Source organism: Lagopus muta, chromosome 3 (genome assembly GCF_023343835.1).
Source record: "Lagopus muta isolate bLagMut1 chromosome 3, bLagMut1 primary, whole genome shotgun sequence".
Lineage (NCBI taxonomy): Eukaryota > Metazoa > Chordata > Aves > Galliformes > Phasianidae > Lagopus > Lagopus muta.
The window spans coordinates 31,173,768-31,190,173 of record NC_064435.1 but is presented as its reverse complement, the minus strand read 5'-3'; the positions used below and the strand labels follow the sequence as shown (position 1 = coordinate 31,190,173).

The following is a 16,406-nucleotide window of genomic DNA, read 5'->3' as shown; positions in this document are numbered from 1 at the left end:
CATGTTTTATAGTGTCCTGTTAAACAACAGCTGAAGTCTGTGTGGGGTGTATGTACTCTGTCAGGGAAATTGTATAACGCTGAAGTCATAGAATCATAGAATGGGTTGGGTTGGAAAGGACCTTATAGTTCATCTGGTTCCAACCCCCCTAACATGCACTGTACTCACAAAATGTTCAATGTTTAGACTCATTGCTCCAGCATGAATTGCGTGGTGCAGCTTCTCTGCTAGAGATTGCAGTGAAGAGCATGAGAAGAGGTCACAGAGCTAGGGGGAGGGGCATGGAGTTCATTAGTAGAAATTTTATAGATTTTTAAGGTTGTTGCTAAGAAGTATAATCGTGATAGATGCAGCTTTGGAGGTAATAGCTGACACTGAGCAGAACTTCAGTTGTTCTGATCATTAATGTGTTAACTGGTCACATTAATCTCCATCTGACTTTCGGAAATATATCATCCGATTAGACCTATCCATAACATCTGAGTTCTCCTCTGGTATGATGAGCTTTGTGAGAAATTCATTGTGAAAACATATGAGAACTATTAACTAACGCACCAGTAAAAGTGGACTAGGTTTTCATCGTTTGATTGCAACTTCTCTTTATTATGTACAGGAAACCTTTGTGAGCATGTGAAATCAAGCCTTAACAACAGTTGCTTCTGTTGAGTCAGCCCCACTTGCCTTCTATATTCTTCTGGTAATCGTATTTTTAGTTTCTCTCACTTCCTCATTTCGTGCAGTTTTCTCTTTCATTTTTCACTTGTGACATGAGCTGTGCTGTCTGGAGAAGACATAACAATGAAGGCAGAAATTCTTTTTCTTCATGAAATTTATGATGAAGGTAACTGATAGCATTGTAATAGGATTAAGAGAATTAAGAGAATTTGACAGAATAAAACAAATATTCCCCGGAGACGTGTGACTGAGGATGACCGTGCTGAATTTTTGTTCCTCCTTCCCCAAAATGAAGCATTCTGCCCAATACCGATCAAAATAAGTAAATATGTTTGAGTTTGTCTTTTTCATGTTGTTCACTCCTGGAGTCAGTGGATTTTTGTGTACATCGCCAGATCTAGAACTGTCGTATACTTTTTGTGGTAAGTAGAAACTAGCTTATTCTTTTCTTTCTGGCCTGTGCACAATAATTACATTAGCCTAAGGCAATGTGAGCTTTCTCTTCCATATGTTTCTTGGATGAATCAGGCAAATATAAACAAGAGTTTCAGCTGTTGTATATTTCTGTTATTAATCACCCTATTATAAGAATTATCCTGCATAAATGTAAATATTACTTCAGTGGTGGCTTGCAGTAGCTAAGAGGGAAGGTGCTACTTAGTAGAGAAAGCATGAGGCATATTTTGATTCAGGAAAAGCTGGAAGACAGGGGTTTTGAATTTTGTTTGGAAGTTCTGTATTGTATGAATTACCCACACTGATTTAACTAATATTCTACACTCAAAATATTGAAAAAAAAAAGCTGTCTACGAGATGGTATGAGGCTAGGGGTCAGTGCAGCTTTGGGGCAGCAAGATAGGCTCTCTCGTGATTGCTAGCTGTCTCTGAGCAGTAGGCCACAGGATCCATGTAGTTCACTGACTTTTTTCATCAGTTCTGCAGCAATGAGGCACAATGAGGTTGAGAGGGCCAAGCAGGTTGGTTCTGTGTGCACACATATACTCAATGGCAGGAAGGTAGGAATTTTAGGAGACAGATATTTTTCAAGGAAAGAAACATGTCTATGTGCATTACCAGTGTGTATCACCTGTAAAATATCTATGTAAACTAAAGCACGAGAGGGAATATTTACCTTAGGTACTTTGCTTTCCATTAACACCCATTTAAAAAATGTAATGAGTCTGTGTCAGGCCTAAGCTTGCAAACTGAGCCTTTGAGACTACCGTGTTTTCTTCTCCATTTCTCTACCATAATTTCCTGTACGCAGTTATGATCATAACATGACTGCCAATTACCAGCAGTCAGACAGTCCTTTTGCACAGCCCTTGCTTGAAACCACAAAATAGAAGACAGAGCTCATTATAAGTCATGATGAAGTCACTGTTGCTACCTGAGGTGGCCTGCTAGCCTTGGGCAACATGCTGGTATGGATAATACACAACTAGCATAAGTGGAGACATTTTTATCAAAGGATCCTGATGGCATAATGTTAATGTAAAGTGTGTGGCTTTGAAAAAGAAAGAAGCATATTTTTTGCCTGTTTGAGTGCAAAATGTTATTCATTCAACAAATGACTTTTCTTACTTCTCAGTCACAAAGTAATATGATGCTCCTTTTGCACTAACCATGTAAGCAATCAGGAATATTGTCTGAAAAGACCTTTAATGTTTACTGCAAGTAACTAGATTACACAATTGTATAATATATACTTTGTATTAAATTTATTTGTATTGTGTTTGTGTTTACTGTAAGTGTATACATATGTATGTTTTTAATAATTCTTTGGAGAAATCTATTTTCATGAACTTGAAATCATTTTATCTTGTAGATTCTTCAGCTCATTATTTCAAGTTTAATGTGACACCCTGCAGCATGCTGAACAAATCCGTCTGGCATGCTGCTGTTACCTGGATTCCAAGTGAGTCACTATAGCCTAGAGAATGATATTGTCTGAATGCAAAAAAATAATAAAAGTGATGCAAGCAAAAAACTGCCACTTCATCCTAAATGTCAGTGTATTTAAGCGATACCTTTCTGTGATTAGCAGTGGAATAGACAAACTACAGCAATGGACAGAAATGATGATTTCTAAGCAGTTTGTGAAGATAAGAGTGTTTGAAATTGACTGGTTTATGCAGGTTCCGTAGCTCAGTACACTGACGCATTGCATGTGCCAGTTTGAGGCAGCTCAGGTACTTCCAGAAAAAGCAAACAAACTTTTGCTGCATACAAGCTCTTCTGGTCTGAAAAAGACCCAAGGTATTTTAAGGAGAGAAAATATCCAAGCACATCAGGACTATGAATATGCATACTCCAGAACCTGGAAATATGGTAATGAAGAGTGTATGTGTAAACCTAGCTTTGAACTAAACTTTAAACCAAGTTGTCAAATTGTGTAATGAAATGTGTACGGACAGTGCTTTCAGACGCATAGTTTGATTTTTGAGCAGTGCTGTGTGAAGCCTTGAGTTGTACTTGATGATCCTTATCCCTTCCAACTCGGAATATTCTGTGATTCTATTAGTCTGTGAGCTGCATCTTAAGCTTCACCTGCTCAGTAAAAATTCTGAAGCTGTGGTAAGGTTGCTTCCCTAGTAAGATAACCTTATGACAGCTACTAGCAATCTGGACAATTTGTTTACAATACCTGCCTAAAACTCCATGTGTGGAATCTCTCAGGGGTGAGCTATGGAGCTAAGTGAACACTGCTGTCTTTGCTGAAGAAATTGAAAGAGATTTTGAAATTTGTCATTAATATTTCTTAAGACTGATGACTTTTGGTAAAAGAAACAAACTTTTTTCTGGAAAGAATGGTTTTCAAGAAATGCATATTTATTAGTTTTGAGGGACTCTAAAAAAATCCAAATTTCAGAAAAAAAATAGTTTTTTAGTCTAAATCGTATGTCTGCATATGTATTTCTTCCTCCTTAGCAATTACTTTTTTCTTACTTGCAATATCTTAACTAGAAAGTGATGTTACCTTTTTGAAGATAGTCTTCACAGTCTGGTATGAAGGTGCCAAAGCGTTGCACTGGAGAGAAGTTCTTTGCAGTGGAACTGATGACGAATATTCTCTGTGTGGAAAGCTGAAAGGAGGTCAGTGGGAAACCGTGTCTAGCAGATTGCAGACTGTGGCATAACCTGGCCACTGGTTCTTGCTACCAAGCAAGATTTCTGAGAAGACTAACTGATCAACCCATGCATATAGGATTTTCTCTTTATGATCAATTCATCTCACTTAGAAGGAAAACCCAGAAACATTAAGGTGAAGCTTCATCAAGGTTAGCTGTGCTATAGCACTTCAGCCTTCACTGAAGTGTCCTTTCTGTCTCTGGGACCTCTGGCTTCTGGAAGCAGCAGCTTAAGGCACTGAAGAGTATAATACTTCACTGTTTGAGAGCAAAGCGTCTAATCAGAGCTTGCACATAGGTGCACTCTACTCAAGTCACATGGGCCAATGATTTCACCCCTCACCTCATCATTCAGGTGGCAAAATTTAGAGCAGGCAGTTCTCTGGTGGCATAACTCTGCTAAGATCGAGTGTTTTCAAATTATACTCTTTAATGTCTTTATAGTGTTGTTTCCATCTCTGTAAATTGGGATTAGTAATACTCTTGTATTATGACACTTTTATTGCAAACATTTCTAAAATGACATGGAAAACTACACTTGACTGGACTGCACACAAAGCTGAAGAGGATCTAGGGTCACTACTAATATACAGACCGTTAATTCAGGTAAGAGTCCAGATGGTGTTTTAGAGGTACTATCTATAACCACATAAAATGTGTTTTATTAGAGAAGAGTCAATCCTCTAGTTCAAGCTAACCAACATTAGCATGACAAAGGCTCTGATCAGAAAAATTCAGGATATCAGTTCTCCAAATATGTAGTTCATGTTTTCCTTTTTTTTTTTTCCTTTATTTTTTATTTATTATTATTATTATTATTATTATTATTTTTGGAAGTGAATTTCAGCTCTCCTCTGTTAACTGTTTGTCTGAACTACTATTACAAGTTGAATACAGTAAGAAGGGGTTTGTAGAAGATGTTGTAGCTTCCTATTTGATTTATATTTTCTTGCACATTGTCTGGGCAAACAGGCTGAGTTTTAGGAGAATAAAGAGGTGAAGGTCTTATGCCTGGAAGAGTAAATGGCATTGGCAGCACTGCTGATAGATATGAGAGATATGCTATAGTGCTTTGAAGTTATTTATGAAGTTTCACTGATGGCTTTATGTTTAAGTAACCGTTTATATTGTGCTTATCTGTTTTACAGAAACAACTGAAACAGAATTTGACATTAAAGGTAAAAGAACATCGTTTCCAAAGGTACTTTTCATTTTATTCAAATGGATAGTAATGTTAAAATAGCATACTTAACAGAATTGTACAATTACATGATCATTGAATCATAGAACCAACGACTCATTTGGGTTGAAAGGGACTTTAAAGGCCGTCTAGTTCCAAGTCCCCTACCATGGGCATGGATGTATTCCACCAGACCAAGTTATCCAGGGCCACATCCAACCTGGTCTTGAACACTTCCAGGGATGGAGAATCTGCAGCTTCTCTGGGCAACCTGCTCCAGTGCCTCACTACACTCGTAGTGAAGAATTCATTCCTTGTATCTAACCTAAATACACTCTCTTTTAATTGAAAACCCCTCCTCCTATCCTCTCTGACATTCCTTTACAAAGACTCCCTCCACCTTTCCTGTAGTCCCCATTTAGGTACTGAAATACCACAGCGAGCTCTCCCTGGAGGCCTCAGCCCTCTCCAGCCTGAACAAGCACAGCTCCCTCTGCCTTTCTGCGCAGGAGAAGTGCTCCATTCTTATAATCATCTGTGTGGTCCTCCTCTGGACCACTCTAACATGTCTATGTCTTACATTTATATATTTTCTAGAAAGATAGGTTCAACTGAACTGTAGAAAACAGCAAAAGAAAATGTCGGAAAACTTTCTTGTGCTTGAGGTGACAAGTCCAGAATGGCAGCATCTTTGAAATTCTAGATGTGTTCAGATTATTCTTCCTTTATTATTCCTCTATTTTATAAATGACCAAAAGTATAAATTTAATGTCACTTTAATTGTTCATTTTCATTTGGTAAGTTATTCTGTTTCTTATTACCTTTTTTAATAGATCCATTCGGATTCTTTCAGCCCATTTCACTCTTTTTCTTTTCACATGCTTATCTGTTCATCCCTGAAACTCTTTGCAAAGTTTTGGAGAGGAATAACAGTATCCAAAAGAAAAAGCAATGCTTTGGTGTTAAATCAGGAGTAGCAATTGTCCTCAGTGCAGCCCAACACCTTCCTCATCAACTTAAGCCTTTCCAAGGCTAACGTTAGCTTTAACAACTCTATTTAACTCCGCAAATGTCATCAAAGAGTTTCAACTGGCATAAAATCTTCAGTCTCCCCTTAAGGCAAAGTTCTTGGGCCCCTGAGGAGGTTGGACATCTGAACATCTCTTCCAGCCTCAGAGCTAGTAGTAGACAGGGAATGTTTCTGCTGTAAGTCCTCCTATATTTAGGTGTTCATGGTTTACCTGATGCTTCCTTATGGCTAATCACATTTTACTGGAAAGCAGAAACTCTTACAAACCTCACAGTCTAGCACAGTTACTAGCTTCTTGTATCAGAAGAGAAAGGCTTCAAAGGAGGTAGAATGGGACCTGAGTTCAGCAAGGGCCATGATGATGTCTTTTGTCCTGATGTATACTAATTCTGCTTGTGTAAAGTTGTGATGAGTTGCTAGACAACAGCTAGATCTGGAGTTGTGCTGCTTAATGGGTCAGACTGCAGGATATACACGGGCAGAACTGCGGGTCTGGAAGGAATGTCCAGCTGACTCAAACACTCCAGTGTTGCATACAGTAGTGGTCACTGCAAGAAAACATGGATGAATTACAGCTGGGCTGAAGGTGCAGGTTTGGACAAATAGAATCCTGCTTGTCCAGGAGCAGTTGTTCTATGAAAGGAGGTGAGCTGAGAGCTGCTGGGGACAGCTGAGCCACCACTGCCCATGCTGTGCACAGTCAAGTCATGCAGTGCAGAGCTGATCACTGGGACCAGAGGTCTCTCAAGGCTCTGGTACCATGATTTAAGATAAAGCCAAAGGGTCACTGGGCAGCTTGAGACCTCAAGGGGCCACTGTGCCAAGAATGGACAGCATTATGCACTAATTTCCTTGTTTTCTTTCTGGATTTTAGGGATATTATACAGTTGTTTTACAAGCATTCTCTGATGTTTCTGAGCAGAATATTATCATGTGCTTGAACTTCACCATGATAGTGAAACAAGACCCTTTCTGAATTCAACAAACATTTCAAATAAATCCAGAACTTAGAGGCTCCTTCTGCAAACAACTGGAATCCATCTTACAAAATATAAAGCAGCTTTCCTGAGGTAGAACGCATCAAGTTCTGTGTGGAAAGCAACATGGAGTTCTTATTCCATTTATAGCACGGCTGCGATCAGATGCTCAGCCAATATATGCAGCTTCTCTTGGAGCTGGGCATCCCAATGAAGTCACAGAATAATTGCAGATGGTCAGACGGAGAACTGCATTTCAGTGCTGTGCCTTCAGTTATGGAAAAGCCAAGTACTTCAGACTATGATACATTCATTCAAGAATTTTTGAAGATTTGAAGAACAAGAATTACAAGTATTCAACTTGAAATACAACAGTATTTCATATGGAAGAAATGCTTCTCTGTTTTTTTCCTTTTAACAATAAATTTTTTCATACAATCAACTTGTGAAATGACTTTTACTTTTGGTCGTTATCCTGATGTTCAACTCCATCTGCACAGAGCTGTAGCGGAGGAGCAAAAGGTTGTTATGTGGCTGATGTTGATAAAACCTGAAGTGAAGGGTGTTTCCAGTTACACCAATCCAGCACAATTGAGTTCACCTGTCCAGAGCTATAATTACCATGACAAGGTTTTATGTTGCGTTGAGCAGAGAGCTGGGCAGAGGCTCCCAGGCTGTCTCCTTCAGAAGCAGGAGGTCCTTCAGCTACAGGTTGACCTTTTTCTCAGTTACCAGAAGCACGTTGAAAGCTCTTTTCATACTCAACTTTTAGGCTTAGTGAATTAAAGCATGTTTTGTTTTGTTTTGATTTGTTTTTCCCATTAAATGTGCCCATGGAGAAGCTGTGCACACACTGGCCACTGGGTTGTGCTGTACCTGGCAGATTGCTTCAAAACGACCAAAACCATGAAATCAGAACTAACCAGCTCTTTCAGGCTGCTCAAAGTATGAAAATTAGTGGAAGTAAAGCTTTTAATCTCACTTCACACAGAGAGAAATATTTAAAATTGAGGACCAGGAAAGGAAAAATTAAAAAAAAGAAAAAGAAAAGGGGAGTTGGGGTGAAGCATAGAAATAAAAATACTAAAAACAGTTTCAAAATAGCTAGTTTGACAATCTAAGACAAAATCAATAAAAATATAAGAAGCAAAACTGTGCTTTGGCTGGAAACAAGAAGCCACAATTATATCCAAGTGGCAGTAGAAAACATCTGAGATGCAATCAGTCCTCAGACCATGTCAGGATCTTCTGAGCACTGAGTGTTACTGCTTAAGATTGATTCAGGTTACTAGAGCTGTAAATAGTTTCCTCTTAACCTAAAACGTCAGTTAATATGCAGCCAGAAAGAATGATAACCAAATTCTACTTTTCTTTTTCTGTTTTACTTGTTACTATTACCTGTCCATGGAGCAATTTCACCATGATGTCCTCTTGTACCCTTTTCACGTGTCCAACAATAGCAAGACAAAACCTCAAAAAGGTTTTAGTGTCAGTGTTCCAAGCTCACTGTTGTCCTGAATAATTCTGGATGTTAGACTAAGCGCCATGTTTATTTAGTAACAGATACTAAAAGTGGGAGAAAAACAACAGTAACTTGGAATCAAATACATGCCCCATGTTTTTTCATAAATCTGTGTTTTAATACCTTACAGATGTTACAGAAGTTTACAGTAGGTAGAGGTAGAACTAGTGTTTCTGTATCTAAATAGAGATATTTACAGATAACCATCTGTGCTCAGCAGCTTACGCAGCAGACTTTTATAGTGTGGCTCCAGCTGAAGGGCTATGGTTACACATGCCAGCAGCTAGGATTGCGACATAGAGTGCAGGAGCCACAACTTTATAAAGCAAAGACCTTCCCAAGGCCTTAGGCCTCTCTTCTGCCCATAATTGAATGTTTCCACTCACTGCACCGTTGATGACGGCTGCACTGTGCTCCCTCCTGTGAGGAGGAGGCAGAATTTCTGTAGGGTCAGGTTCATACAGGCAGCATGCCCCAGTGTCACTCAGGCACTGCAGTGTGGACGGGAAAGCTGAAGGCAGAACTTTGCTCCCGTACTCCAGGCAGAGTTGCTACAGTACTTTTCTCTCTTCTGTTGGTGCCTGTAGTTGACAAAATTTGTTATTTTACTTGCTTCCCTTCCAAACTTTCCCTAACACACTGTCAGGGCTTCCCAACAAAGAGGAGTCTGTTAGGACAAAGGAGATTGCTTGGACTCAGTAAAGAATCACAGAACCATAGAATCATAGAATGGCTAGGGTTGGGAGGGACCTCAAGGATCATCAAGTTCCTACCCCCTTCCATGGACAGGGTTGCCAGCTGATAGATCAGGTAATAGATCAGGCTGCCCAGGACCCATTCATCCTGTCCTTAAACACTTCCAGAGATGGGGCATCCACAGCCTTTCTGGGCAAGCTGTTCCAGCACCTCACCACTCTCTGAGTACACAACTTCTCCCTGAGATCTAATCTAAATCTCCCCTCTTTTAGTTTAAAATCATTCCCCATCTTCCTATCATTATCAATCTACCCTTGTGAAAAGTAGATTTCCCTCATGTTTATAAACTCCTTTTAAATATTGGAAGGCCATAATGATGTCTCCTTGCAGCCTTAAACAAGCATATTTCCTTTAGCCTGTCTTCATAGGAGAGGTGTTCCAGCCCTTGGATCATCTTCATGGCCCTCCTCTGGACCGTCTCCAAAAGCTGCACGTTTTTCCTGTGTCAGGGGCCGCTGACCTGGATGCAGTACTCCAGCTGGGTCCTTATGAGGGCAGAGTAGAGGGGAACACTTAGAATCATAGAATCATAGAATCACTAAGGTTGGAAAAGACCTAAAAGACCACCCAGTCCAACCGTTCACCTATTCCCAATAGCTCCCACTAAACAACCACTTCCCTCTCCCAGCTGACCATCCCTCTTCTAGTGGAAACCAGGATATCGTTGGTTTTTCAGGCTGCAAACACACACTGCTAGCTCATAGTTTTTCATCAACCAGGACTGCCAGAGAAGACTGAGACAAAGAACTCATTGTGTTGAGTCATTGATAAAGACATGTTTTAATTTTTCCTTTTTCTTCCATTTATTGGGTCAGCAAACTTTTGATCCTTTTTTTTTTTTCTTCATCCCCTGGCTCAGTCATGGCTCAGTCAGAATTTGAACAGATTCTGTGTAAAGTAAGCCATTCACTGAGTACTTTTGCCTTCAAACATTCAGTGAGAACCACAGATTCTGACATATCCGTACTTTGCCAAGAGTTCCAGTTAGCTGTGCAAAACTCCCCGCCATAAAATTAAATTAATCAAGGAAGGCCCAGTGTGCAGCTACAGCATGAATCCAACACTGAAATACTTCACAAATATCTCCTTTTTCTCTCCCTCATTACTGTTGTTTTTAAGAAGCTGTCAGGATTTGCTGCAGATGGGAAAATAGCTTTTCTTCACCCCCTCACCCTCTGTTGCCAAATATGTAATTATCAGAAGAAGCAGTTCCTGTAAAATGTGTTTTTCAGGACTCTTTCTGAGCGGTGTTATTATTTGATAAAACAGAGAAGCACAGATAATTTTACACAAGGGAAGTCCTGCTGACCGTGGTAACACACAGCTGCTGGCACCACTTGGGATGGGGACAGAAGGAAAATTCTACATAATTCAGGTATTACAAAAGCATAGCTTACTCCTCAGGAGGTTCTGGGAGGCAAAAGCAATCATTCAGCCACCATCTAAGTTGGCTGGAGAAAAGCACTCACTGTCACCCTGAGCAGATAAGCTGTACTGTGCCTGGGTGAAGAGCTGGACATGGTGATGCTGGAGGTAGGTCCTGGTCTGCGCTAGAGGCATTAAAAGGGACACACAGCAGCATTTTTCCATTTTTTTTTCTGCAGAAAATGCTAGTAATTGCCTTTGGATTGCCAGTGTGACACACTGGGCTGAATAACGTCAGCTGCTGCTTCTGCCCGTGTGAGCCTGCCAGCACAGCGAGCTCAGGGGCAGCAGATGGGGATGTGACATTTGTAATGGGAAGGGATGAGCAGGGAGAGCCGGCGTGCTCAGAGAGCTCAGGGAACAGAGGACAGCAAAAGGGGCTGTGGAAGATCTCCTCACTTGCATTAGAAATGAGTGGGCTTTGGCAATCCCAGAAAGCAGTCCCCGTGCACACATATCGGGTCTGTGGATCCCAGACACGGCCTCACTGTGCGCCTGCTGTAGATGGGTATGTCTGTAACCTCCTTTGCCCCACATACATTTTTTACTGGCAAGGAATACTGTATATATATATATGTATATATATATATATGTATATATATATATATACAGTATGTATCTATATAATAATATATATGCTTTATATACATGCATATATATGATATACATATTTGGCCCAATAACTTATAACATTTTCCCAAAGCTTCTGCCTGCCTTTTTTTTCTTTCTTGGGCTTTAGCCTAAATAGCTACTAAATGTGCTGTGTTTTTAAAATTAAATTTCTTACTGCCGTAACTAAGAAAGCAAGTTCTAATAGCAAGCCTGGCTCTTTGCTCAAAGGACAGAATGATCATTTTCTAAATATAAAGGTCTCCGTCTGGCCCTCTTTTCCCCATTTTGCACAAAGCCTTCATGTACAACAGAGTAGATAGTTTTTCCCCAAGTGTAACTTCTGTTAGCTGGGAGCATCCACTGAGGTTTTTGTTCTCTGGCATGTTTGACATCTCTCCTGCAGAAATACTTCAGTATGGATTTGGAAGTTGGATTACTTCGTGTATACATTGTTTTCAGTCAGAATCCGTTTAGACATCTTATTTATTTATTTTTTTAATATTTCATATAGTGACATAGATTACCAGTTTCAACAAAGGAATTTAAAAAAAAAAATCCCGACGACAATTAAAGATATATACAGAAAACACTGCAAATTTTCATTATTAGTCTGCTGAAAGTGTAAGAATTGAAAAAACCTGCCCTTAATTTTCAAGATACATAAAGGAGTAAATAATCAAAGACAATGCAATGCATTCAGGAGTAAACCGTGGCTCACTTTGACCCTAAATTAACTCTATTTTTGGATGACTTTATTTCACCTCTAAATACCAGCTGAACAGACTGTGCGGCATTGAAGAAGTCTGTCCCATGTCTGGGACGTTTCGTATAGTGTAATTTTCCTTGTTTCTTTAAAGCTTGGAAAAGTAGATGAACAATCATCATTAATGAAAGTTGCACATATGACTGCCAGAAAAACAGACTGCCACCAGCAACATGAATTTCTGATTCTCATGGCTGCATATCAGTGACTCTGGCTGCTACATAGACAGTTGCTCTCACCTATAAATGTTTGGGAGATTTTAATATTTTAATTATGGAGGAAAGGAGTTCCTAAGAGCAAACAAAAGAAACCTGAAGAAACTGCTTGTCTAAAGCAAAACTGGTGCTCAGGGTTGTTAGAGTTAGGGTAGTATGGTTAGGTTGTTGTTGGACTTGATGATCTTTAAAGTCTTTTCCAACCTGAGCAATTCCATGATTCTGTGATTCTAAATATTAAAGTAGAGAAAAAGTACTCACAGATGACTAATAAGGTAAAAAAAATGAAATACACCACTTTGACAATTAATTTCAGAATGTTATCTACCTATGTTGATGAAATAACTGAAAACTAGTGGGCTCCAAGTTGCTTAAATTTGAGGAGTAGTGTTGTTCAGAAGTTAGTAATTTCAAAGAAATTGTCAAAATGGTATGCTTCAGCAACAAATACATTTTTTCTGCTTTATGTTTTTGTCATGTTAGCACTATTCAAAGACAGACTGCGCCAAAAAAAAGTCATCTTGATTTTGTTGACAAGGTTGAAGTCAAGCTGCGATTATTATACTCATATTTAGCTCTACTTGACAGTCTGCTATGCCCAATAGATGCAGATGCACAGCCCAACTATAAGTGACGTTATATACCTCCTTCTGCAACTTGTCTGTAAAAGGCAACGTGAAGACTTTAGGAACAGTAGGAAACAAAATGACCTGGGGAGCAGACCAAATCATGTATATTTTTTTAACTTTTCAGTTTATATAAAGGAAAGGTTTTAATAAATATAACTGATGAGTCCTCTTTGCACACTAAAATTTAATCCACATGCTGCCTCCCTCCATGGAGAGAGGCAATCAGAGATCCACAGGGTTTGCTCTGGGCTGAAGATGGAATTTGGTCACCTGAGCATGGAGCTGAAGAACAGTTCACAGCCCATTACGACTCGCACTAGGATTTTAGTGAAATTTTCAGCCTGATTCACTACCTTCTGGTGAGCCCTAATAGAACAACAAATTGTAGTGGAGATACTCAATGACACATTTTTATACGTATTAATCTTATTGTGGTCATAATGGAAATGATTTTGACTGTAAATGAGAAATCTGTGATAAAAGAAATGATCTTTCCTTCTAGGATGGAATTGATTCTATTATAAATGCTCATTGATTCACAAAGCTTGAGCCTGAATCCCTGTAAACTGGAAAGGAAGCAAGGGAGGGAATGCCTCAGCAAAGTCTACAGTAGCTGTCCTTCTTGGGATGGAGCAGAAACATGACTGCTCTGTGTTTCAGTGCTGCTCCATCAACAGTGTCAGCCAGTCCTAGTGACATTCTGCTCCTTCACCAAAAATCAGTGTTTGGAGGCAGAAAATATTGAGTAAAATGATAAACATATTTTAATCTTTGAACATGTGGAGGAAAACAAGGAAAACAATACAGGTGGGGTAAACAGTTACATAAAATATATAATCAAATGCAGATTGTTGTTTTAAATATTTATAGATAAAACACTGCAGTATCAGTGAGTCAGACAGCAATATTAGATTTACTGGAAAGAGAAGACTTTCTTTGAACGTTCTGTCAGTACAACAAGGATGACTAAGACACCATTTTGTGAGAAGAGCTAAAATTAAGCATAAGGTCAAGGTATTTAGCAACTACAATTATAATGATCAGTTTGTTTGTTTTTAATATTTGGATTTCATTAGTGTCTTCTGAAAGTAGCTTGTAATTAGGGTAGCTGCTTCCCTGATTGTTACTGTACAAATATTTATGAAATTAGTAAAAAAATATTTTAAGTATTCTTTGAAATATTATTAACAACCAGATTCAAAGCCCATAATAAGCATCAAGCCCCAAGAAAGTGACCCCAAAATCCCTAAATTTTGTACTGGGCAATGAGATCTTTCGACATCTCCAAAGAGCAGCCTAGAATTGCTACACTGCCAGGTGACTGTGGTTTGGAAGTGTGTGAGATATCTTTCTGCTGAGGATGGCTGGCAAACTGCATTAATTCTTATTTCCCACTGTGACTTCCACTGTAATCCATTAACAGCCTGAAAATCATATAGCACAATACTGTGAGATATATTCCAAAATCTAAGCAGGAGGATTTTGCTGTAAAATCAAGCTGAAAGTGGAGCCAAAGGCCTGTGATGGGTCTTGGCCCTGTAAATTGTCTTGATGTTTAAGCTGATGTTACATGGATTTGACATCAAATTCAGCCTTTTTTGCAATGCTGTTACATGTTTCCAAAGGACATCACAGTTCTCTCAAATGGAAGATTGTAGGCAAAATGAACCTATTATCTTCCACCATAATTAAGTACATGGCTATGTTATTTAAAATATTGTAACACAAGGGCATTAATGCAATCCCTAGACAAAGTTATTGTTGTTTCAGTGATTACTTTCTCTATCTTTAGGCTAGATCTGAAGGTGAAGAAACCAATCTAAGAAAAAACAATTTTTGAAGCACACTGAAGGTGAAGGTTTCCCCATTGGGTGAAGCTTTGGCCCTATTACTGGAGGTGGTCAGTTACAGCAGAACAGTAGGGATTTCCACACAAGCCAGGTACTGCTAATTTATATGCCAAATAATAAAACTTATGTTGTCCTAAAAGGACACATTTTCTGAGTTGTTAAGAGAGCATTATTCCCTTCAGGAATATGAAAGCAAACCATGCAATGTTGACTGCATGTTTTAGATTGTGATTACTCTATACACTTTGTTGGGGGGGGGGGGGGGGGGGGGAAAGGATGTAAAATCTGACTACTTACACCAGTAATATAAATACCAAATTCAAGAAAGAAATGGGATTTGCTCATTTAGCCTTTTAAAATCTTGGTGACCCTTCCAAAGCTGGAATGAGGCTTAGAATAAAAGATGGAGGTGGCTGTAAGTTAGTGCCTCACTTTGTGAAACCAACAACTGCTCTACGAATTACAGTGCTAGGAGAGCTTATCTTCACTGAATAAAAAAGGAGCAATCAAATGTGAAAGGAAGCTCCATACTTGGAACAAATTCTATGCATCCTGAAGCATGACACAAACTTGCTTAAGTCAATGAAGCCATTTTTTAGGAGGATTTTTACTGCTTGGCCCTTGGTAAGATGAGTGCCTACACATAATATGTACTTGTCACTGCACTCCTGAATGACTCAAGACTTGTAACGTGGCAGAAAGCCATTCACCTGTAGACTGTCAGTTTGAATCTGTCAAACAACCAAAAGTCACTGCTTCAAGAAATTTAATGCAGAAATTCCAAACAGTGCAAGGAGAATATTAAGGCTGTGTTGTTATGTGCTCAAACTGGGAAACGTTGTCACTCATTTTTAATGTGCCCCTTTCTGCTACATCCTTACAATTCAGACTTTAATAACCCAATCATTTAAAACCTTTTAGGCAGTGCAATTCACACGTTTTCCCAAAATCTGCAGAAATCTTTGCTTTGATGAAGAGAAGTCTTCATGCAGTTACAGAGTACCTTGTAAGCTTATTATCGTCTTAGAGAAGGAACTGAAAAATAAGCACTCATCTGAATGGCACAGCACATCACAGTCACTGCCTCATGATCAAAGTGTCGCTGTACTGGAAATGTCTTTACTGACAATTGAGTTAAAGTACCAAGGCTGGAAGAAGGAACAGTTGTTTAAACTATGTGGAAATCAGCCTCAGATAGTCAGTAATGTTAGAAATTGCTGGGTATAGATTAAGTTTTTACCCCCTGAGATTTCGTTGACTATTAGCAAATGAAATGCAAGAGATCTATGCTCCTTTTGCATTTTCAAAGACAAACATGACTTCTTTCAGCTTTACAGGTGAAGGCAAATCTCTCCCAAAGATAAGTTACGTTGCCTAAATTTTTCTGAAACTCTCTCCCTTTAAAGGTTTCCCATTTCCTGAAAATGCCTCTATTTGCAGCTTTCCTCACTTTGCCTTATTACATTACTTATGGCGTAAAAATATCCTGCAACATAGAGTTGTTTTTCACTTGTCAAAGGACTCAAGGTTACTCAGCTCCACACAGGAGGTTGAAGTTTTGAAGAAGGTTTTTTTCCAACAATGTGCACTGACTGAATAGTCACCATTATACACTCATCTTCAAAGGAAACTTACACAGTA

The 16,406-nt window shown here is 39.1% G+C and overlaps 1 protein-coding gene across 1 annotated transcript; it reads left to right on the top strand.

The window, feature by feature from the left end:
* The first annotated feature begins 720 nt into the window (after positions 1 to 720).
* LY96 (lymphocyte antigen 96) lies at positions 721 to 7,435 on the top strand. The gene is made up of 5 exons (XM_048938656.1): positions 721 to 1,097; positions 2,504 to 2,593; positions 3,643 to 3,771; positions 4,955 to 5,007; positions 6,891 to 7,435. The coding sequence occupies exons 1-5, from the start codon at positions 1,004 to 1,006 to the stop codon at positions 6,990 to 6,992; spliced, it is 468 nt and encodes a 155-aa protein (XP_048794613.1). The 5' UTR covers positions 721 to 1,003; the 3' UTR covers positions 6,993 to 7,435.
* The last annotated feature ends 8,971 nt before the right edge of the window (positions 7,436 to 16,406 follow it).

Coding starts and splice junctions, on each gene's coding strand:
- LY96 (XM_048938656.1), top strand. CDS start 1,004: ATGTTTGAGTTTGTCTTTTTCATGTTGTTCACTCCTGGAGTCAGTGGA. Junction 1,098..2,503: donor ACTGTCGTATACTTTTTGTG/GTAAGTAGAAAC, acceptor TTTATCTTGTAG/ATTCTTCAGCTCATTATTTC. Junction 2,594..3,642: donor TGCTGTTACCTGGATTCCAA/GTGAGTCACTAT, acceptor TATCTTAACTAG/AAAGTGATGTTACCTTTTTG.